This window comes from Acytostelium subglobosum (genome assembly GCF_000787575.1).
Source record: "Acytostelium subglobosum LB1 DNA, scaffold: scaffold1, whole genome shotgun sequence".
Lineage (NCBI taxonomy): Eukaryota > Evosea > Eumycetozoa > Acytosteliales > Acytosteliaceae > Acytostelium > Acytostelium subglobosum.
This window is the reverse complement of record NW_012236531.1, coordinates 1,543,160-1,566,064: the sequence shown is the minus strand read 5'-3', so window position 1 is coordinate 1,566,064 and position 22,905 is coordinate 1,543,160. Positions and strand designations below refer to the sequence as shown.

Genomic DNA, 22,905 nt, shown 5'->3' with positions numbered 1-22,905 from the left:
AACAACAGCAACAACAGCAACAACAGCAACATCATCAGCACCAACAGCAGCAGATACAGTTACAACAACAATCACATCAGCTGCATCAACTTCAACAGCAGGTAATGCTCCAGCAACAACAACTACAGCAGCAGTACACAGAGTTGAACTCCAGGTCCAAGTCTCCACCCATCTTGAATGCTCCACCTCCTGGAGGCTTTGTTGGTGCGATGCATGGACAACAACAACAACACAACATTCCACCTACCTCGAAGCCAGTTGCGAACACACACAATGCCCCGGTCACGACTGGTCAGGCACAGCAGCAGCACTATGATCAGAATGGTATCAACGCGTCTATCCCACCACAACTCCTGTCATACCTCCAGCAACTCAACTTCAAGCCGGAGTTGTCTGTCATACTCAAGTCTGTGCCCAACTTCCTCAAGACAACGATGGACGTCTACAAGTACTTCAAGGGCATCGCATGCAACGACTACTTCCCCAAGATCCAGCAGCTCCCCTCAAAGACATCGTACGAAACGGAGAATGTCTATCTCATCCAGTTTGAGACGATGAGCGATCTGGAGATGTCCATCATCAATGCAAGCTACACTCATTCATTGCTCAATGTCATGAAGATTGTCAACGCGCCAGCAACCGCACATCCACAGTCACATTCCTCCCAACATTCACATCCAGTCAAATCACCATTGAATCCGCATTCTCAATCGTTTGAGCCGATCAGTGCACAGCAGTCCCCTCTGGTGACAGGTGTTGGATCCACGGGCGGTCTGTACCCGCACTACTCGCCACCAATCTCTAGAATGGGTTCGATTGGCTCGCCCACCTCTACCTCCACAACAACAGCATCAACGACAGGCGTGGAAGACAACAGCCCAGCATCATCAAAGTCCCAGCTGGTCTCTCCCAACACACTTCATTCTCTGTCTCAAATGTTGAACACGTTGGGCGACGAAGAGGTGCCTGGCTGGAATCAAAGATCATCATTCAGTGACATTCAGCGCATTGTGACGCCACCCGTCAACACACAGAATCCAGCGACGATCACGCCCTCTGCATCCTTTTTCCTGTCTGATTCGATGGCGCCAATTGCACCATCACCATCGCTGTCCTCCAACTCGAGTACCAATATGTTTGGCAATGGCAATGATCATTCCTCATTCTTCACATTCCCCAATTCACTTGGATTGTTCCCATCATCCATATTCCCTCCGACCAATTCTCCACAGCTTCAACAGCAAAAACAGCAACAGCAACAGCATATGCATCAACAACAACAACAACAGCAGCAACAACAGCAACAACATCTTGGCGACAATCATTCCCAAATGGTAAGTCAATTCAGACTCATAACAACGCTCGTTACTAACTCTGTTACACTAGTATTCATTCCTCAACAAGTACAAGTAAAGTTGAGAGTATAACATTGATTGGAACATGTTGACCAGAATATACCACCAACAATCAAGAATAACAGGATCACACAAGAGTGAAGCAGAGAGAACAAAGAAGTAATACAACATACATCCATCCACATCCATTAATTACAACTATTTGATACAATCCATCCACCATYCCATCATCTTCCAATTGAATTGATTGATTGATGTACATTTGTGATTTGTTTATATATGTATATATGTATATATATAATGTGTTATCCGGGATTATGACATCTTTGCCATATGTTTATCGTTATCATACTCCTTGAACACTGCTTTCTTCTTGGCCGTGGCTGACGGAGATGGTTGTGTCTCTTTCAGTTCCTTCTGTTGAGGCGACACCTGGAATTTGTATACCTTATTCTCATTCGACTTGTTGTTACCATTGTTATGTTGTTGTTGTTGGCCAGCTGCGGCTTGCTGCTGTTGCTGCTGTTGTTGCTGCTGTTGTTCATTCTTTTCCTTTTGATCTGGACCACCTGTCTGCCCTGAGATCATTCCAGATGGTGGCTTCTGATGTGGAGAGTTGACTTGAGGACCCTGACCTGCAGGCGAGTGTGGCATTACAAAGTGTTGTGACGAATTTCCATTTGGTTTACTTGGGTCTGAGGAGTTGGTTCATGCCATAGTAGTATGGCCAGGCGACAGTTAGGAGGTCGTGTTGTTATATACTGGCGCCGATCCAATCAATTACTTTGCACACCTACCTTTTGGCGAGTGATTGGCATGCATCATGTCGTACGACTGAACAACGGCATTCACGATGGAGTAGTAGCGCATCAGATGTAAAGGGATGCCCATGGCGCTGACGGGTGATGCGAATTGCTGTTCGAGCGATAGCAATGCCGATTGAGGTGATTGTTGCTGCTGTGGCTGCTTGTGATAGTCTTGAAAGAAGCGAGTGATGTGCTCGCGTGGTATTGACTCTTGGAATGATCGCGAGTCGGCGTACAATGACACGATCTTCATGTCGGGTGCAAAGTAGATAGCAAGAGAGCCCTCGATGTGCACGTGTATCGTGTCGTAGACCAATAGCATTCTTGCAATCTTCACATTGAAACAAGTCAGTCCATTTGGTAGATACTCAATGCTCTGGTCCTCGAACGTCAGCGATGTTGAAAGTAAGCCAGTGTCAAACGCTACCTTGAAGTATCTAGGCAGCAAAGAACATGGTATCTCTGTTTGTGTGAGCAAGGGTTTGTGATTGGAATGATCCCAAAGTCAAGGTGTGATCGATCATTGAATGATTGAGTGATTAGTATATGACGGTTACATAACGATCATTTCATTCACTTTCATACCAAATCTTCGTGTTGATGCATCGTCCACGGCAGCAATGTGCGGCTGTTGACGCATTGTATGTATAAATATGCCTCCAGGCATGAAGAACTCTCCAATGAAGGACATCCAGAACTCTGGCGAGTTGTCAGCAGGCCGACTATGATAGTAACCAGTGATCTTTGCAATTCGTTCAACTACATCCTTCTTCTGTTGTAGCATTCTTGCTTGAATCATTTGATGGTGTGAGTGTTGTTGTTGTTGCTGTTGTTGTTGCTGTTGCTGTTGCTGTTGTTGTTGTTGTTGTTGTTGTTGTAGGGCAGTACCAGTAGGGGCACCACCAGGTCCGCCACCACCACCGCCAAGGCCACCGCCAATTGAAGCGGCAGGATGTTGCTGAGGTTGTTGTGTATTCATCATTATCATTATTATTTGTAAAATATTATTATTATTATCATATCATCATCATCATCATCATTGTTATATCAACATCATTATCTCTCTCTCTCTTGCTTTTATAACAACTAATAGGCAGGCATTAAGATGAATGAATGAATGTTAATGTATTGCACACCAATAACAACAACAAGTTGTGGAGATGTCTGTTGGGTGGGGTGATGATAAACAAACAAACAAACACACGCGACCCCCCAATCATTGAGCTAGCCCGTCAAGCAAAACTGTGGGTGCTTATTGCTAATGCGCGCATTTGTAAATCTAAGTCCGATCGGACTCTGCTTGCCCTGTCCATCCCATGATGTTGATCTAACCCTACAACAATGGCCAAACAATTGTAATAAGGTCATATTTGCTTCTATATCTATTTATATAATATATATATATTATTTATAAATATGATTGATTGATTGTTGTTTGTTTGATTGAATGATTGATTGATTGGATTGATAGATTGTGGAAAAGAGATAAAGAAGGAAGATAGTTGAGTGATAGAGTGATTGAGTGATTGGATTAAATGAAAGAACGTGTGTTGGACCCAATGAGCGAGGGCCTATGTTGATTGATTGTGATTGAGTTGATGGTAATGTGTGTGTCTGTGTCTGTGATTGGACTGATTGATCCCAGACTTGTGACTTATTTCCATGTTATTAGTTGTTGATGATGGATTATAATAGCAATCATACACTTGTAGTCGATGGTTGTAGTAGTGGATTAGTTGGTTGTTTGGTTGGTGCGTATGGGATGAATGAATGAATGAATGAATGTTGAGAGTAGTAGACCGTTGTTGATGTCTACTGCTGCTGCTGGGGATGTTGTTGCACTGTTCATTTCTTTGGTTTCTGTTGCTTATTTCTTGGTGGCGTCAGTGTTCTACTGTTACTGTCTGCAATCGCCTTCTTCTTGTCTGAAGGTTTCAGTATCTGGAAGGAGCACATCAGGGTCTCGTCGACACCCATCATCGCGCCGGCATTATCAAACTCGCCAAAGTAGTTGGGAGCGGAAAATAATGTTACAAGTTGTCTCTTTGCAAAGAACTCATATCCATCCTCAACAACCTATATCATGCGTACGTTCGCCAGCGTCAAGGATTGCGATTGTAAAAGTTAGTTAATCAATCAAACTTGATGGATATATCGGGAAGGTGGGATCATTCCACCCCACCCACGACATTAATAACAACTTACCTGATGAGCTCTGCAAATCAGATCAAGATCATGCTTCCTGAGGAATGTTTCGACAACATCTGGACCGAATATATAGGAGACACCACGGTCGTTGTCTTCCCAGCCTTGGATGGACTTCTCGGGGTCGGCCCAGAGAAGGTCGCAGAGCAGTCCGTTGTCGGGAACGACGGTTGGACGCACGATACGCTTGATCTGCTCCATGGACTTGAGGTCGGGCGACAGACCGCCGTGCATACAGAAGATCTTCTCGTCGATGATGGCGGCCACGGGCAGACAGTTGAAGCAGTCGGTGAAGGCCTTCCAGAGCTTGGTGTTGTAGCGGCGCTTGCACTCGTCGTAAAAGCCGTAGATACGGTTGATAGAGGCGCACTCGTGGTTGCCACGCAGGATGAAGAAGTTCTCGGGGTACTTGATCTTGTAGGCCAGCAGCAGACAGATGGTCTCGAGCGACTGCTTGCCACGGTCGACGTAGTCGCCCAGGAACAGGTAGTTGGACTGGGGTGGGCAGGCCACCGTACTCAAACAGACGCAACAGATCGTAGTACTGTCCATGTATGTCTCCACAGATCTTGATCGGTGCTTCCAACTCCAACAATATCGGCTGATTAATGAATATCTCTGTAGCCTGCACTGTCAAATATCTAATCTCTTCCTCTCTCAAATCAACATGCTTTCCAGGCTTTGAAGTTCTCGGTTCCAATAATCTTTCAATAATTGAATCTAAATCTATCTCCATTTTTTTTTTCTTTCTTATCTGTCTCTATATATATGTATTATCTGTATCTTTTTATCTGTATCTTTGTATCTGTATCTTTGTATCTGTAGTATATATGTTACCTGTACCCTGTGATATATGTAATATATATATATATATGATGTAAATGAATCACGTGTGCAATCAATCAATCAATCAATCGATATGATATGATATGACGGATTTGGTACTACAAAGATATAAAAAGAGAGGCGAGCGATGAATGAAATGAGTGTAAGTAGTCATGCATGCATGATAGAGAGTGGAGTTGTTTGATTTGGGGGATCATGGCAAACACTTGTGTGAGTGTTTTGACTTGTAAAAAACAAAAAAAATACCAAAAATATTTTCTGATAAATGACTGTTTCAGTTGTTGATGAAGATGTGAGGTGAGTGTGTTTAATTGTCAACGAATGGACATGGAAGGAAGGACTGGACACGTGTTTGGAATTCCAGTTTGACTGGATTAATCAAATATTATTATCTCTATCTCTCGTTTATTAATTTAATAAATAAGGTTTGATTATGACAAAAAAGTTGGTGTGATTGATCATTTGGAGTGAGTTTCCAAAGAACATTGTGTTGAATAAACCATTGGTATCGTTAAGGGTTGTATACAAGATATAACGTAGTATATATATAAAAATATTTAAGGAAGTTGTAGTGTTGATGGATGAATGTTTGATTGAATGGCGTCGAAATATGAATGATTGATTGATTGATGTTGGTGTTGATTGATTGATATTAGTCCTCAACAGTTATTCCTTTGTATGTGTACTTCCATGTGCTTGCTCCACCATATGATGCCAAGAGATGTTCGGCTGGGATGTATTCAATGAGTTGTTTGGACTTTACAAAGTTGACTTTGCCAACAGTGATTGGGTCCATCCAATGCTTGATAATGTTCCAAATTCCAGTGAATATCCATGGTGCATTAACAATCAAACACTTGTTCAGTGATTCTGGATAATACTTTTGGAACATATCCACGATAAACTTGACAAGTTCATAATCCTACATTGCCAGAGAGTCAGTCATGGTCTCGTTGTCAATCATTCTTATACATACCATGTTCTTTGTGCTAAAGCTAGTCATATCGAATATAAGAGTACATGTTTCAATTCCTGGTGGGAGCAATGCTTTGCCCTTCTCCATGAAGTAGACACAATAGCGATGTGCCTCCTGGATGTCGCGCTGTGAGCTATCGTGTTTCCTCGTTCTGATGATACACACTGGTCTTCCACCATTGTCCCAGCCATAGAAGAAACTCTTTCCAGTCTTTAGCTCATTCTCCACACTCTCTTCTGTGATCTTCTCCACTCCAATCTCTTGGAATGTTGCCCTGAATACCAGAGCATCGAGCAACATCTTGTATGCATCATTCAGTACCCATTTCCTGGCTCTCAAGAATCTTTATAAAGTGTGTCAGTCAGTCAGTCAGTCAGTCCAACATGTTAAGATGGTGCACATTTGTCATACCTAAGAATCATAGAGTCATCCAACTTGCTTATCTCTTCCTGAATTACTGGATCAGTGTTCTCAGCGAGCATCTTCCTGACCTCAGCAAGCATCTTCTCCTGATCCGATGACAGGTTACCAACGAATCCACTCATTCTTTATGTATGTTGTATCGATTATCTCTTCTTTGTATTAATAATTATTGGTTGATTCTGTATTTAAGAGGTCAAAGAGTAAGTCAATGAGTCTTTGTCTTCACTTTGTGTTCTGTTGATCAACTGAATGAATGAGTGAATGAGCGAATGTATGAATGGATGAATAAACAAACAAATAAGTGAAGAGATAATATTGATGAATATATCAAGTAAATAGAGGTTTGTTTGTTTGTTTGTTTAGGTGAACATGTCAGGCCAGTCAGTCAAAGGCAACGCGTCAGACATAGATTGTCGCCGCCGTATACCCCAACCACGACATGTTGTTGGTGGTGTGTGGGTTCAACAACTACCAACAACAAACACAATCCTTCCATCTGCGAAACCATCTACATTCATCTGTTTGTCTTTGGTGTATGTATGTGTGTGTGTATGTATGTGCGTGTATTCTTTCCACCAACAAACAAACAAACAACAACCCTTATCTTATCTCAAGAGAGACGAGATGACAGCGTGATATAGTTGTTATCTGTTTGTATCTATCTCTATCTATCTATCTATCTACGTTGGGTGAGTCTGGTGTATGTATTATATACCTTAAGTTTGTTTAGGCTCTCTCTTTAATATTTGTATTAGTTAAGTTATAATATCTTTTATCTTTTATCTTTTATCTGTTTGGTTTGTTAATATAATAAATGAATCGCTAGTAATCAATTGGATCTGATGTTTGATGTTATTGTTGATTGTGTACATGTACAAGACAGAGACAATGATCTCATCCCTTAAGTAAGTAAACAAGGGTGTTCCCTTCACTCGCAATGAGATGGGGTGCTATGATGAAAGGATGACGGGAGAGTTGGGGCATGCCTGCCAAGTGTGCAAGTGCATAGTGCGTCCTAATGACAAAGTGTTGTGTGACCAGGCATTAGGTGAATGAAAATCCAAGTGAAGTCACCCCCAACGATCATTACCTTACCTTGGGACCGCCCCTTGGACGATCACCTTGTGCAACTTGATGATCCAAGAAACTCTATTTCGAGAGAGACTCGTGTTTTACAATTATCTCCCCATCAAACTGTTTCCAATTTCTCTCCATATCATGGTGTCAAATATATTGATCGGTCAATCAATCAATGACAATGATTTATTAATTATTTATACAAATAATAATAATAATACTAACTTATTATTACTGTTATTGTTACTATTGTGTGACAACTTGTGATTGATCACGAGCAGTGATTGAATGTGCAACATTGCCCTTGCGGAACTTGTATACATCGATACCCTTGGACTTCTTCTTCTCGGTCTCCATGTTGTTGACCTCGACCACGGTTGTCTTGCCTCTCTTGCTCTTGATCACAGCGTAGGCGACACCAGCAGCAGCACCAACAACAACAGCACTTCCACCAATAGCAATACCAATAATGGCACCAGTTGACAAAGCAGAACCGGCAGCAGCAGTAGCTGGGATGGCAGCAGCATCAGCACCCAAGAACATATGGCTGAATGAGTCATAAGTCATATCACTGAACTCTCCAAGTGTCACTAATAATTGATTGAGTAGCATGATGTATTAATATTGATGTCAAAAAGTGTAATCGTTATTTGAACAAATACATACTCCTTGGCATATCAGCATTGGGGAATGAGACAATGGGGTCGACAGCTTGGGCGGCGTAGAGCTTGCGACTGGATGAGGGCGAGGGTCCATCACCAAAATCAAGGTGTACATCTGGTAGGTTGATCTTGGAGTTCACTTGATTAATCTGATTGACACTGGCTTGCCAAATTGCAAAGACCTTTTGGTACTCATCACTTGTGTACTTCTTTCCATAGGCATCAGCCCAAATCTGGAAAGTCTCAGCATCAGGTGTATAAGTAGTTGCCGATGCAAACAATAAAAATGTAGTATATAATACAATAATTGTTGGGAATAAATATTTCATTGTGGATTTTTGTGATATTATTTAAATAGTGGAAATAGTAATACAAGTGTGATATATATTATTTATCTTACAGAGTTATACAAATATAAATACAATATTAATTTAGAATGGAAGTTGAATAAAGAGGTTGTATAAATAATAATGATTTGGGTTGATTGAGAAGGGATGATGAGTGAGGCTTCGACCATTCATCCCATCGATTTAATCTGAAAACAGGAGGTATTACTAACAGCAACAACAACTGGTAATCACACTCATATTAATATTAATAATCAAAGATGATGGTGAATAACCGACTTTAATCTAAAGTAGCTTCTGTCTCAAAGTCTTTGGGTTCATCTTGCCCACATTGTTTGAAGGGGGATGGCTCATTGTATACACTGAGATGAGTTGTGTAAGTTTACTTTACTTTAGATTTCGATCTCAGACTATGTAGTAGACTCGGAAACAACTATCCCAACAGCCACAAAGCGTGGCATCCGTTCATTGAAACAACGAGGTAATAATGGGTGGTAATGGTGTTTCGATCGAACTCAAAGCGGGGTTGATGGGTAAGTTGGTGGCATCAATTCCTACTCGGACAATATTCATTGGTTGGTCAGTTGACAATCCAACCAAAATGGGTCTAGTGAGGGTGCGAGGTTGTTTGAGGGTGAAGGCTCATTTTGGTTCACAAAAAAAACAATCAAAAAATAGATGGTCCAAGAAAAAACTGGAGTTCGTGAATGTAGAGTATTTGATTGATTGAATGGTAGTTAATAACTACTTGTTATTGAGGTTGGTTGGGTATGTGTAAGGTATGTGTGTTCAAATTACATAATCAATGATCAAAGGAGAGTGCGGACCGACTTGTCTTGGTCACGGAATGTCAAACAAAGTTGTAGCCCGACAATTTATATCACCGAACATGGAACCATGTCATGATTCCATTCTATAGAATGACTTGAGTTACATCAAGGTCAAGTCGATAAAGACTACCTAACCCAACATCAACAACAATATGTATGACATATCTAGATAACAAGCAATTTATACTTTGACCAACTTTGGGTTTGAGTATGGCTCTTCAACTTAATGATCTTGGGCCTAAAGAGATATTTTGTTTGTTGTCTGGACCCGAGTAATTACTTGAATATCTCTCTTCAACCTTGAGAATGCTTGCCCATTATCACATTCATTCACCTACAGACACACTTTGAGTTTGGAACATCATCACCAACATCATCATCATCATCACCTCAGCAGCACTCTATCTATCAATTCAATCAAAGTTGTACATGTGTGCAATCCGAAGGTCAATCCATCCACATGACCTTACCTGACTAATAATAGCCATGTAGGCCATCCCTTCTCTGACTGACTGTTCGACCAACAAACGCATCTACGGACAAGACTATATATAAGAGTGCAACAGACACGGTCCAATCAATCAATCAATCAATCAAACATAGAATGTTCAACAACAAATTAGTACTTAGCACTGTTGTCGTCTTGTGCTTGTTCGCAGGCTGGACAAGTGCAGCATGCACAAACGGCATGGCAACATCAATCAGCCAATATAACATCACCTTTACATTTGACAAAGCTTACAAGTGTGGCACATTCGCCAATGGCGACTACTGGGTGATCACCAACGGCTCATACGTCACCATCAAGACCATCACACCAGCCTTCACTGGTCAGTACCATGGCTGGCAGGCCAATCCCTCGTCACCCTCCCAACAAGGCTTTGATAAGGACATCGAGGGCTTCAACACTGCCCTCGTCCCCGCCCTTCCCTACAAGGCCGCCGCCAACACCTCGGTCGTCAAGACAATCTCGTTGCTGGACGCCAATCGCTGTGATGGCCACTACGGCTGTCTGTTGACCGCTGCCGTGCTCACCGTGCTGAGCCAGGCACCGCCCGCCAACACCTTCCGTCCATGCTACTATGGCAACGTCAAGAAGCTGTACTCGGCCAACAACCTGCGCACCAACCTGCTGCCCAATCTCACCATCCCTGCCGACACACCAACCGTCGCCTACTTTGCCAACCGCTACCAACGTGTTCAGCTTGACCACTACAACTCGTGGGCAGGCCAGTACCTCCACCCCCACCTCAACATGGCCACCTACGGTGCTGACGTCGCCAGTGATTCTGGCGACTGTGGCGCATTCCTTACACTCAACTTCCCCTTAACCGAGAAGAAGAAGGTTCTCATCCCATTCCTGCAGGCTGGACTCGACTACGCGGGCATGCTATTCGCTGGCGTGACGTGGCAGGCTGACGGCGGCCACATGTCAGGTCGCAAGATGCCCATCGCTCTTGCCGCCATCATGCTCAACGACTCGGCCATCTACAACAAGGTGTCGACCGCCCCACTCAACACCTTTGGCGAGGATGGCCAAGTATACTGGAGCACCAATGCCAGCCGCGCACTCTGGGGCTCTGCAGGCTGCAACTTTGACGACTACTGGACCAACCAACTGAGCACCGATCACAGCGACGGCCAGAAGGACTGCCGCGACCCATACGGCTACATCGACGGTGGTGTCCCCGCCGACAATTACCAGATGTGCTGCACATCCAACACATGGAAGACCACCGCTCTCACCGTGCGTCTGATCCCCACTCTCCAATGTGCATTCAACTATGATGTGTTCCTTCAGTACGTCGATCGCTGGGTGACCTTTGGCGCATGGACCCTTCCCGACCCATACACTGGCCGTGCTCCAGGTGGAGTTGTGGGTACACCCAGTCGTTATCCATCACTACATGGTACCGGTGCCGACTCTGGCTACTACTCATCAGACTTCTCGGCCAGCATGTGGACTACCCATCGCAGCAGTGCACCATCCATCACATGTCCAAGAGCTCTCTAACTCTTCAATCACCTGTAGTTGTTTATTTTAATATTATTGCAACACACTCGATCAATCGATCAATCAATCAAATAAACTATAAACAAAAATCAATCAATCAATCATACTTAAACTTTATCATTACTAACCTAAAGTGGAAAAGCTTGGATCGATACCGTTGTTGGTATTGTCGTAGATACTCTCATTGATATTGTTGTTGTTGATGTTAATCAATGGCTGATGTTCAGGATGTTTATGACGACCACACCATAGTTTAGACTTGATCCATTCGAAGTCACCTCTGATCACCACACCATAAGGGATGTTGTCCATTGTATCCAGTGATTTTCTTCCAATCATAAAGGTAAAGGCCAATGTCGAAGGAATGATCTCGAACAATACATAGTATGGCATGTCAAAGACTGTCTCCCAATGTGCATTCGGTGCGAATCCACCGTAGAATGTAAGACCACATCTTGCTGCGTAACCAAATATTGCGAGGATCATAACAATAAAGAAGTTCCTCCTCTTTCGTTTCTTCAACGCCTGATCACCAGAATAGACATCCCTCTTTTTCCAGTATGAGGAGTAAACAACTCTTGTGGGATTGAGATTGGATTGGCATTTGCATTGGAGGGTGGATATTAGAATGAATTCATGTTCGGTTCCGAGCAATTGATTGATTTGACTTACATAAGTACAATTAGATTGATTATTACACAGAAGTAGATCACTCCCAAGAATATTTGGATGACCTCTCCCCAAAGGGTCATTGACGTTGCCACCAAACTATCCCCCTCTGGCTGTGGAGTGATGAAATCAAACAAGAAGCAAATTGATCCAATGAGATAGACGGCAATGTTTCCATAAACATAGAGTCTGATTTGAATGATCACTACCCGTTTAACCGGTAAATGGTCCTCCAATGTAAATGCTCTACATTCATAAGATTGATTGGTTAATGAGCTCAGTACTTGGGCCTGATGTAAGATTGTACATACCCCATAAGTAGCATATTTGTGCAGGATGAAAGGAAGAAGAAGGAAGGCAGGGCACCGAATAGGTCGTTCAATTGGTCTGGCAAACCATTCTTTGATACATCCTCCATCAGTTGGAGTTGTAGGATAACCCAGATGATTCGTCCAATGCATCCTAGTATCTGAGAGATAAAGAATTGACTGGTCCTCCAACTTAGTGTTCTGGGTTTGTCAAAGCTCCTATTAAATAGGCTTTGTAACTCATATTTAGCCAATGCCAAATACAATACGCCCAGGACTATTTTAGACCATCCATTCTCCTTATCATTCGGGATGAACTCATTAAACAATCTGGTTATTGCCCACATTGTTTGTTGTGTTATTATATATGTATGTATGTATAAGTATGTATTGAGAGGAGTTGAGTTGAGTTGAGTAGTTTTGTGTTGGTTTGACATGCAAGCAGCTATTGATCATTTCATACTCGAAAGTCTAAGTTTGGAAACCTTTTGCAAGGTGCGGCTCGGGATTTTTTTATCTCGAAACGGTAATCATTCATTGGAACTTTCTTTGCTATTCCGGTTTTGATCACCCAATCAATAATGGAGTGGAGGTCCCATTTCTAATTCGATCAGAAGCTTCAAGCTTACCTTATAAGTTATAAATATATCATTCAAACTTCTCAAATCAAAGTCATAGTTATAGTTTGAGTAAATATATATATATATTATTGTTTTACTACATTCACATTACTACTACTACCTTATTATTATTATTATTATAAGTATGATTGGTGAGTATGAAATATTGAATGAATGAATTCAAGAGTGAGAGAACAAAATAATGTAGTTCAAGGTGCACTTGGGGAATGAAACACACAACAATAAAGTAGTTCATTCACTCAAACACACACTTTTTTCAAAGTTCGTTGTTGTTTGAGACGTTTAAGCCCAAGTATGGTGTTGTGGGTGAATGGAGTGAAGCCAATGGGTCATTTATTCATTCTCAAACACAACAACCAACAACATAACAACATACTTTATTTATTATTACGTACTCATACAACATACCTATATACATACATACATATCATATATATATATTTAAATACATATTATATATATATATATATTTATTATAGTTTGATTGTATTGCATTGCATTGCATTTACAAACCAATGTTGAGTGTAGATTTGATTAGAAAACAGGCCCAACAGCCTCAACAACAACCAACTTACAAGTCAACATTGAGGAATGATAATCAGTTGTCAACAGCAACACCAAGTATAATGGCAGAACAACAGGAGAATCCAAAAGATACCATCGCCGCCGATATTATCAATGGCAGTAGTAGCAGTGCCAGCGTCAGCAATGGCGGCGGTGGCGTAGGTAGCGCCACAATCAATAATAACAATAGTATTAGTAGTAGTAGCACAATAAGAAGTGGCGGCGGCAACAACAATAATAACATTAGTGGTGTTAACAGCTCGAGTGACGCTAGCGCCGTGGCCAGACCCTTGCTCGATACATCAAATGTAACACAAAGGAATGGTCATGGCCAACCTCTACAGCAACAGCAACAGCAACATCAACAAGTATATAGCAAGCCATTATTACAGAACTTATCATCAATTGTTCAATATGTTAATAGTTCAGGTGGCAACAACACAAGAGGCGCGAATAGTACGAATGGTAGCAGTGCTTCAGGCAACAGCAACACGACTTCAACATCATCTACAATGGGCAATAACAGTGAACATAAGAAGGGCACGCCATACTGGTGCTGGCTGCTCAAGGAGTACATACGATTGGGACATGCCAAGAGCATGAACAGGGTCATCAAGGTGCTGGACAACATCGAGCCCTATCCATTCTACTGTCGCGACAATATCTACAACGTCGATCTCATGGATCGCACTAGTTCGACGAGTGGCGACGGCGGCGACGGCGTGCACGACCTCTTTGAGAACGACCGATACATATACAGCTTCGAGTCCAAGCTTGTGCAGCCGAGTGGCGTGCGCACATCATTCCCCTTTATCTACATACCCAACCTGCTTCGTCAGCGCAGCGACCTCTTTCAATGCTTCAACAAGAACTTCTCCTTCAGCAACATCCTCTATGGCCTGAGCACGGCCAACATCGACTCCCTTCTCCAAGCAAAGTATGTTTGTTCGACGGCGACACTCACACGCAAGACATGTGCATGGACTAACCTTCGACTCTCGCCATGAACCCAACAACACAAAAGGTTTGTACCAATACCAAAGTCATCACCAATTGTACCATTCCTATTATGTATCGTTTACTTGAAGCTTTGCGTGTCAAAGGGAGAGGGCCTGCGCGCGATAATAGACGCATTGGCCGACTGCAAGAACAAGAGTCACTTGATGCCCTCGTATGACTACCCGGCCATCCCACTCGAATCCCTGCTAAATGCAATGCTGCTTGGACATGTGCGCTTCATCGATTGGGACATCAACACTGGCGAGCTGCTCAAGACAGAGGTGTACTTCAACGAGCTGTTTGAGATACTCTACTTGACAGGTCGCGAGTATCTGCCGGCGCCGCCCAAGCAGGCCGGAGTGAACGCGCCCACGCCCGCGCAGACGTCCAAGCTGCCGACGCTGACCACGCCCGCCGAGGACTACCACTTCAAAGCGATCGACATCTATCTGCACGACAGCAGGAAGATCGTGTTCTACAACATCCGCTACCTGTCCAGTCGCAAGGGCTCGTTCAAGCCCTCGATCTGGTCGCCGTACAACCTCCGCGTGCTCCTCGACTGTACATTATACCACCTCGATCTCTACGCCGAGGCCAAGGACAACTCGACCATGCAAGAGATCCTCGTTGTCCTAGAGGCATGTCTCAGGTTGTCACTTGGTTGGGTGACCACTGTCACTGGCATACATTCAGAGAAACCAATCAACAGCGCGACAACACATCAGCAACAGCAACAGCAGAGTGAGATTTATTGGTGGACGAACAATCAGGATGAGCTTGACATAACAGTGAAGCTTTGGATTGGAGTCATCGAGCGCATCATGACAGAGATGACCGGTCAGCAGGCTGAGAAGCTATTGCTCATCGGACTGATATGGCTGGGAATGACTGTCTCCCTCTGCAACGATGACCCCGTCGACCAAGCCCACGAAGAGGCCAGCTCATCATCCTATCCCCTGTTTATAAAGTTCATCAACAAGTACCCTGACATGCTAAGGTAAGTCCTCAAGGCCAAGCCCCCATGACTGACTGGCTAACTAACTGACACACACTACAGCGACATCAACAAGTCAACATTGTTAATCAAGTCAATTGGATTTGCAATGACTGGAGTGCATACTATTGAGCAGACTGTGGAGTTGGTCAATGTGATGACGTCATTGTGGGACAATCCATTGCAACAACCAAACCTCCCGCCATCGATGGACAATGCCTGTCTGGTCTTCAAGACCATCCAGATGGTCTTCAACTCCAAATTCAAACCTGAACATTTCCCCAACCAACTAGCCATGGAGAATGCCATCATAGACTGGACCAAAGTCATTTGTGATGAGACCAACAACTCATTCTACAACTCTAATCAAAGTATGTTTGTTTGATTGGTTGACCTCACTCACTCATTGAACGAATGACTGACTGACAACTTGTTTAGACTCTAGATACCTTAGCACATTTGTTGGATCAGCGATCATTGATACTCTGCAGAGTAGTAAATGTAAATTTATACCGGCCAACTTCAAGGATCTCATGATGGAACAGATACAGGAGATATTCAACACGTCAATCAATCAGATCAATCGCATGTCCAAGCATCAAAGGATTGGTATTGCCACATCCTATTGTTTGAGCAAGATTGAGCCTTTCAAGGACAAAGAGGCGTGTCGTGTAAGTCCACTCATACTTCCTCACTCACTCAGTCAACATCAACAACTAATACCAATCATTTATTCACTCAACAGGATATACTAAAGATCATCTTGGATACATTGTTGGACGAAGTCCTAGGCATCAATGGATGCTTGAACGAATGGTTGGAGAAGCCATCAGACATAAGCAATCTTGTGATTAAGAAGGTATGTACCATCCTCCTCCACCCACTCAGACATACCTAACACACCATCCAACCAATCAATCATTATAGATTGAGAGCCACAAGAGTGCACCTATATTCACGGCACTGCCATCATATGTACAAACGATTATAACACTTATATTATTCCTCAAGGACAATGACATCAACAAGCAGCTGTTGCTAAGGCTGTCTGACTTTTCATACACGCTCAACGAGCTATGGTACCACTTCACTCGCGACACAACACACGCATTCCCCAAGGCCTCGATACAGCGCACGCTCACACCAACCTTTACTGGCATCGTTCGATGTCTTTCGTTCCTGTTCACCGACACGGCTAAGGTGCTGACACCCATCGACAGCACCATGGCGCTGGAGGTCTTTAGCCAGATTGGCTTCATCGAGGACAACATCCCCATCATCAACCTGGCCATTCGCTCACTGGCCGACAACATTGCCACATCTGAATGCGCCATCACGCGAGTCGTTGACAAGATGCCAATCCATCTCACCGTCCAGAAGGACGACCCGATCGCCTGCTCCAAGGCCGTCATCTATCTGAATGCGCTCGAGAGGCTCATCACCAAGGTGTCGCGAAGTGCCATCACCGATCACATAGTTCCCAACCTCTTTGCATTCATGGAGTATCCCAATGAGAAGCTCAACAAACTCTCCCATTCAATCCTAAGCCAGCTGTTCACCATTCGCGACCTTGAGCTGACAATGATGTTGGTACCACAGTACATGGATCATGCTTTAAAGGTACGTAACCTGCGATCACCTATCACTCACCTTATTCACTCACTAATCAAATCGATCAATCAATCAAACAAATAGTCATATCCAACATATACCAAGGCATCCTCATTGTTTGCAGTGATGGTTAGCATCATTGAGAATAACTCACCAACCAACCCGGTTGTACTTTACTCGACCAAACTCATCATTGATTCGATCAACGATATGATGCCACAGGACAAGCAGAAGCTGTCACTGAGTACGCCAGCCAGTACTATGGTACACTTGTTGTTCTCATTGCTTCAATTCATTGATGTACAGATCCTGGAGATAGTGCTTAGTGACATTAGACAGATATTGATCAAGGCGCCCAACTTCAAGATTCGTTCGGAGATCTGCTCCAACCTGTTGTCCGAGATCACTGGCAATCTGGAGAACTCCAAGAAGAACATCTGTCTGTCTTGGTACCTTCGTCTGATCAAAGAGATTGAGCAATCAACAACAATGTTTGCCAACAACAGTGGATATGATCACTTGGTGTAATGTAGCGATGGACGCGACAAGATATAATGTGTATAAAATGGTGTGACTTGGGTCGCACTATTATTCAATCAATTACCATCTTTACTTTAATTTATTTAAATAATATTGAGCTGGAAGAGGACAGAATCTTTGAACATATATCGAAATGGGTATACTTGTCCATGTTGACAAATCCACATAACTCTTCAATACTTTCATCAATGAATAGTAGATGGTTGGAATCAATATGTCTTATTGATATACGGTTATAAGCAACATGGAAACATGTTAGTTGTGCCAATACCCTAATGTCAATGGTACTTTTACAACCTCCATATCCATATTTTATCGTAAACTTCTTGATTCTGGATGATGGCCAATTGTCCAATGTGATGTTAACTTTGGATTCAGCAATACCAAGTGTTTCCAAATTAGGTAGCAAATTCCTAATTGCACTCCAATCATATTCTTCCAGTGTCTTGTCAATGAAGAATTTGGTGATTGATGAAGGAAAGTCCAATGTCTTGGGAATGTCTAGTCCTATGATATCAAGCTGATGAGGATTGATTGAAATATTATCCAATGTTGTTGGATAACGATAAAATTTAAACTCTCCATATGTTTCCAGACTTTGTAGGTTGGTTGGTAGTATCACATTCAAGGATTGATTGTCACCTCTGACGTTTCGCAGGGAGATGCGAAGGTCTGTGACACTTGGTGGTATCTTGCCAACCTTGAACTCTTCAGATCTCCACAGTCGATATCGCATTTCAAGTGTTATGAGCTTGGTGCACACTCCAACAATAGATTCAATGTTGTTTGGTTCAGCATCCTCATAACATAGAACATTAAGATACTCCAATGAATCAGGTAGCTCATAGAGTTTGGCATCAAACTCTTCGTCCTCATTTGAGTATATCAGTCGCTTCACATGTCTGGGTACAATTGACCCAGTTATAGTATATCCAGTGAGAGTGAGTTTAGTCACTGATGATGGTATTGTAGTTGGAGTCAACGTTCCAAATGAGTCGAGCAATTTGAGTGATGTCAATGAAGATGGGAGTGACCCTTCCTCAATGTTGATGACACCATCACGATGGTCCAACTCTATAGATAGGGTCTTGAGGTTGTTGGGCAGCACGCCTGGAACAAGACTCTTCCTGAGTCCTCCCAACTTTAAAGTGTGCAATGATTCTAGATGAAGGAATGATCCCACCGTTGGCTCAAGATCATGTGTCGTCTTGAAATACTCGAACTGTGAAGGAGGGATGCGACTTAGCCACTCATCATCGATGACTTTACGATTATCATGATTGTAGATCAATCGTTTGGTGCGTGCTGTCAATGTGTATTTGGTGAACTTGCCAGACAGCTGCATGTATAGTTGACAATGCGCACTTGAAAGAACTGATTGACGCATCATTGGCAGGACTCGGCGACATTCACCTCTTTGACGATACAACTCAACATTCGGATTATCCTTCATCTTTAGTAGTGTCTCTTCCAAGTTGATCCTATCTCTAATGCTCCACAATGATTTACATGTTAACAACAACATATACTTATCAATTACTTGTTCAACATGTTGATCAACTATTGTCAACCAAATCATAATATATCCTCCTGTTTCCATTATCTTTTGTTTTATTAGTTGTATTTGTTTGGTAAATTGAATCAATAATGAATGTTCCAAAAAGTCAAAGTATTGCAAAACTCAAAAATCTAGAGAATCTTCATTTGAAGAATCTACTGTTAAAGAGTGAATGAATGATTGAGTGATCATTTGATACATTGTAAGTTATACATATAACATAAACATACTTATAATATATATATATAATCTAGATTAGATACAGGATATAGGATGAATCTTAGTGAGGATGTATTGAAGGGATTGGAAGCACTCTCTGATGAAAAGACCATTCCAAATGATGCTTTCAAGGCATTGATCGAATGTGCCTTTGCTGTGATCCTAAAGACTGACACTGAGAGTACACTTTATGGTATGTCAGCAAGGATCAATCATCTTGATCCTTCATCTACATGTCATTAACAAACAAACAAACAAACATGTATACTTGCAACGATGATCAGAGAACAATGCATTGAAGTCAGCAGATGTTATTGCTGTCAAACAGACTTACTCAGCATTCGTCACCTTCATTCTGGAATCAATGAAGATTAATATAGATAATACAACAATAACGTATGTCTATTCATTGATTGAATGACATGGGATGATCCCATGATCATCATCATATCCTAACATGATCAATCAATCAAACATATAGTTCAACATTGGAGGATCACAAGCTGTCTGGACCAAGGATTCAGTTGATCGTGAGCATGTTCACCAAGCATAGAGTGGCCATCAGAAAGACATTGTCCATCACCAACTTCCACTTTCCACACATCATCGACGTCAATTGGAGACTGGACTACTTTATGAAGTCAAACTCGATCGAGAAGGTCAACAAGCCCGTCTACTTTATCAACTTGACCACAGAGCGCGAGGAGGGCGAGAAGGGAGAGGTTCAATTCGCCTGCACCCTCGATCAGCTGCAAGACCTCGTCTTTAAGCTGAGAGACGCACAGAAGCAGATTGAGCGATCATCCATCAAGTCATAAGAAATGGACTAAGACTGGACTGAACTGGACTGGACTGGACATCGATCACTCACTGTAACATTACATTAAACGAAATGATTGATTGGATATAGGATGACGATGATGATGATCACCATTTATAAATGATTGATTCAATGTCATCTTTGACAAGACAGAGTAGTAGTGAGAGAGGATGGTGATCAATCAATCACCTACTTCTTGGCATCATCTAGCACCTCTTGCATAAGTTTGATGAGGTTCTCCAGACCGGTCAAGTAGCTCTCGTCAAGTGCACCCTTGTCCAATGGATCGACGTGGGCAAAGTCGATCATCTTGAGAGAGACACCAATCTCTGGCGACACCATGATGACGTTGTGATGCTTGCGATGCTGCTCATGAACATGGCCAAAGACAAACAACAATGAAGAGCCATAGAAGGCGTACTTGGTGTTCTTCTTGAACCAAGACTGGAGCACCTTGAGCTCGGCAATGAAGGCGGTCACAGCCTCAACATTCACCTTACCACTGCCGCTTGAGAACAGATTGATAATGCCCTCAGTCTTGATGTTGTCCTTTGTCAAGTTCTTTCCCCACTTCTTTGACAACTTCACAGTCTCATTGGTCTCAGGATGGTAGAGCTAAGATATAGATGTTAGTAATGAGTATGTACCCGATGTTTGATTGATTGATCAATCCTAGCATACCTTGGCTCCACAGAAACGAATGCCAAGAGTTGATGATGTTGTCTTTTGTGACTTGAGTATCTGGTTGGCTCTCTTCTCCTCTGACGCGTCATTGTCATATGTCCTCGTGCCCATCTTGACATCAGCAACACAGATCTTGGTCTGATGGAATGGGAATGTAAGATCCTCAATACCCATGTAAGCTTAACGATTGATTGATTGTCATATTAGTATGTCATTCATTCATTCAATCAATCATTGATTGTGCCGACTAATGATGGATGATGTACTTACTGGTACCCTTTACATCAACTACTTTATCGAATCTTGCCAAGAATCTCTTAAAGTCTTCATCATAAGTGCTGTAGTTCTTGTAGAACTCTAGTTCACGCTTTCCTCTTGATCCTGGTACAGGCTTAAAGACGAATCCGTCAGCTGTCACCAAGAAACCTGGTATATTCTCACTGCCTGGATCATCATTAGTATGACCAGCAATCTGTGATGCCAATGGCTTGAACTCAGTATCAGTACTCTACCGTTACCATACGATTGATTCATGTGATTGATTGATTGATTGATTTGATTGATTGAATGAGGTTAGTTTGGTTCAACATTAATTAATCTTCATAATCAAGCATGTTACCATTTAACTATAAATATATATGTTGTATTATTGTTGTAATAATACAAGAAGATATTTATTTATATTTGTATATATATATAATAACCAATAATTAATGAATGAAGATGAATGGATTGATGAGATGGAATGATTCAACTGGTGTGGATATTAAATTGTTGGAATAGTGTGTGGGTGTGTGTGATGTTCACATTCATGTGGGTTACATCTACAACTTCCAAGGGGTTGCCTAAATACAAGTTGTGTATTCCTTCATCAATGTTTGGTTATGGGAATGAATTGATGAATGAATGAATGAATGAATGGCAATGTTGATGATGGAAGAGGAGGACGTTTTTGTTGAGTTGGAGATGATTGATTCTTGACCTTGCCCCTGAAAGATTACTCTTTTTTGTACTAACCACATCAATCATCATCATCAGTCACTAAACCCAATATCGGTGGAACAATTAAGTCCCCGAGTCACACGACTTGTATTTGTCGCTTGATGATAAATCCCACACTACATAACATTCAAATTTGATCAGGCTGGCATCACTTCCAAGGTATCTGCCTCTCCACTCCTTGGTTCGATCATGTGATTAGTAAAGGGCGGAATCGCACAGTCATTTAGATGATTCACCGGTTCCATAAACCCAGACTCAGCTTTAAAGGTTGGCGACTCTATGGATTGTTGATGATGATTAGTTTTTTGTTAGATTGTGTATAAATGATTGATTAACTTACTCAATGATGGAGGGTTGTTCCTCCAAACGAGTAGATGGTCCTTCTCCATATGTGACGACAATAGTTTGTCATTCCTATCGTTGAGGAACTTGGTGTTAAGACACTCTCGATAGTCCACATCATGCATGCATTGAGATCTTCATAGGTTGTGGTTCCCTCGTTGATCCACTGGCAGGGACAGGCACTTTACAAGATCTGAGGTGGGGGCAGTCTAGATCAGGAAATCATTTTAAAATAAGACTAAAGAAATTAATTCTTATATCTTTTTTAATATTTTTCATCTTACTTCTAACCTCCTCCTCCAACTACACAATAACTCACGACTTCCTCTCAGGGAGTCTTGGGGATGATCGAAACTCCAAAAAAGAGTAACAGTGTCCAAAGAGGGAGTCGGGGAAGTGACGATTGGGACAGA

At 42.3% G+C, this 22,905-nt stretch overlaps 11 protein-coding genes across 11 annotated transcripts; 4 read left to right on the top strand and 7 right to left on the bottom strand.

Annotated features, from left to right (window-relative positions):
- Positions 1-8: 8 nt before the first annotated feature.
- SAMD00019534_006470 (hypothetical protein) lies at positions 9-1,413 on the top strand (the record flags this gene model as incomplete). Its single annotated transcript, XM_012904079.1, has 2 exons — positions 9-1,334; positions 1,387-1,413. Coding segments are annotated over 2 exons (1,353 nt in total), but the record flags the coding sequence as incomplete, so codon positions are not given.
- Positions 1,414-1,670: 257 nt separating this feature from the next.
- Positions 1,671-3,140, bottom strand: SAMD00019534_006450 (hypothetical protein; the record flags this gene model as incomplete). The annotated part of the gene is made up of 3 exons (XM_012904078.1): positions 1,671-2,050; positions 2,153-2,623; positions 2,747-3,140. The coding sequence occupies 3 exons, from the start codon at positions 3,138-3,140 to the stop codon at positions 1,671-1,673; spliced, it is 1,245 nt and encodes a 414-aa protein (XP_012759532.1).
- A 2,724-nt stretch (positions 3,141-5,864) lies between these two features.
- On the bottom strand, positions 5,865-6,733 carry SAMD00019534_006440 (hypothetical protein; the record flags this gene model as incomplete). Its single annotated transcript, XM_012904077.1, has 3 exons — positions 5,865-6,134; positions 6,189-6,531; positions 6,600-6,733. 3 exons carry the CDS (start codon positions 6,731-6,733, stop codon positions 5,865-5,867), a joined length of 747 nt encoding a protein of 248 aa, XP_012759531.1.
- A 1,201-nt stretch (positions 6,734-7,934) lies between these two features.
- Positions 7,935-8,679, bottom strand: SAMD00019534_006430 (hypothetical protein; the record flags this gene model as incomplete). The annotated part of the gene is made up of 2 exons (XM_012904076.1): positions 7,935-8,278; positions 8,355-8,679. The coding sequence occupies 2 exons, from the start codon at positions 8,677-8,679 to the stop codon at positions 7,935-7,937; spliced, it is 669 nt and encodes a 222-aa protein (XP_012759530.1).
- A 1,452-nt stretch (positions 8,680-10,131) lies between these two features.
- Positions 10,132-11,541, top strand: SAMD00019534_006420 (hypothetical protein; the record flags this gene model as incomplete). The annotated part of the gene is made up of 1 exon (XM_012904075.1): positions 10,132-11,541. One exon carries the CDS (start codon positions 10,132-10,134, stop codon positions 11,539-11,541), a length of 1,410 nt encoding a protein of 469 aa, XP_012759529.1.
- Positions 11,542-11,664: 123 nt separating this feature from the next.
- Positions 11,665-12,628, bottom strand: SAMD00019534_006410 (hypothetical protein; the record flags this gene model as incomplete). The annotated part of the gene is made up of 3 exons (XM_012904074.1): positions 11,665-12,118; positions 12,214-12,456; positions 12,522-12,628. The coding sequence occupies 3 exons, from the start codon at positions 12,626-12,628 to the stop codon at positions 11,665-11,667; spliced, it is 804 nt and encodes a 267-aa protein (XP_012759528.1).
- Positions 12,629-13,674: 1,046 nt separating this feature from the next.
- Positions 13,675-17,855, top strand: SAMD00019534_006400 (hypothetical protein; the record flags this gene model as incomplete). Its single annotated transcript, XM_012904073.1, has 7 exons — positions 13,675-14,660; positions 14,748-15,719; positions 15,780-16,087; positions 16,155-16,387; positions 16,462-16,575; positions 16,644-17,336; positions 17,412-17,855. The coding sequence occupies 7 exons, from the start codon at positions 13,675-13,677 to the stop codon at positions 17,853-17,855; spliced, it is 3,750 nt and encodes a 1,249-aa protein (XP_012759527.1).
- Positions 17,856-18,295: 440 nt separating this feature from the next.
- Positions 18,296-19,212, bottom strand: SAMD00019534_006390 (hypothetical protein; the record flags this gene model as incomplete). Its single annotated transcript, XM_012904072.1, has 2 exons — positions 18,296-18,312; positions 18,465-19,212. 2 exons carry the CDS (start codon positions 19,210-19,212, stop codon positions 18,296-18,298), a joined length of 765 nt encoding a protein of 254 aa, XP_012759526.1.
- Positions 19,213-19,674: 462 nt separating this feature from the next.
- On the top strand, positions 19,675-20,462 carry SAMD00019534_006380 (hypothetical protein; the record flags this gene model as incomplete). Its single annotated transcript, XM_012904071.1, has 3 exons — positions 19,675-19,837; positions 19,929-20,040; positions 20,126-20,462. Coding segments are annotated over 3 exons (612 nt in total), but the record flags the coding sequence as incomplete, so codon positions are not given.
- A 191-nt stretch (positions 20,463-20,653) lies between these two features.
- SAMD00019534_006370 (hypothetical protein) lies at positions 20,654-21,770 on the bottom strand (the record flags this gene model as incomplete). Its single annotated transcript, XM_012904070.1, has 4 exons — positions 20,654-21,079; positions 21,146-21,327; positions 21,419-21,656; positions 21,768-21,770. The coding sequence occupies 4 exons, from the start codon at positions 21,768-21,770 to the stop codon at positions 20,654-20,656; spliced, it is 849 nt and encodes a 282-aa protein (XP_012759524.1).
- A 517-nt stretch (positions 21,771-22,287) lies between these two features.
- Positions 22,288-22,617, bottom strand: SAMD00019534_006360 (hypothetical protein; the record flags this gene model as incomplete). The annotated part of the gene is made up of 2 exons (XM_012904069.1): positions 22,288-22,427; positions 22,491-22,617. The coding sequence occupies 2 exons, from the start codon at positions 22,615-22,617 to the stop codon at positions 22,288-22,290; spliced, it is 267 nt and encodes an 88-aa protein (XP_012759523.1).
- Positions 22,618-22,905: the final 288 nt, after the last annotated feature.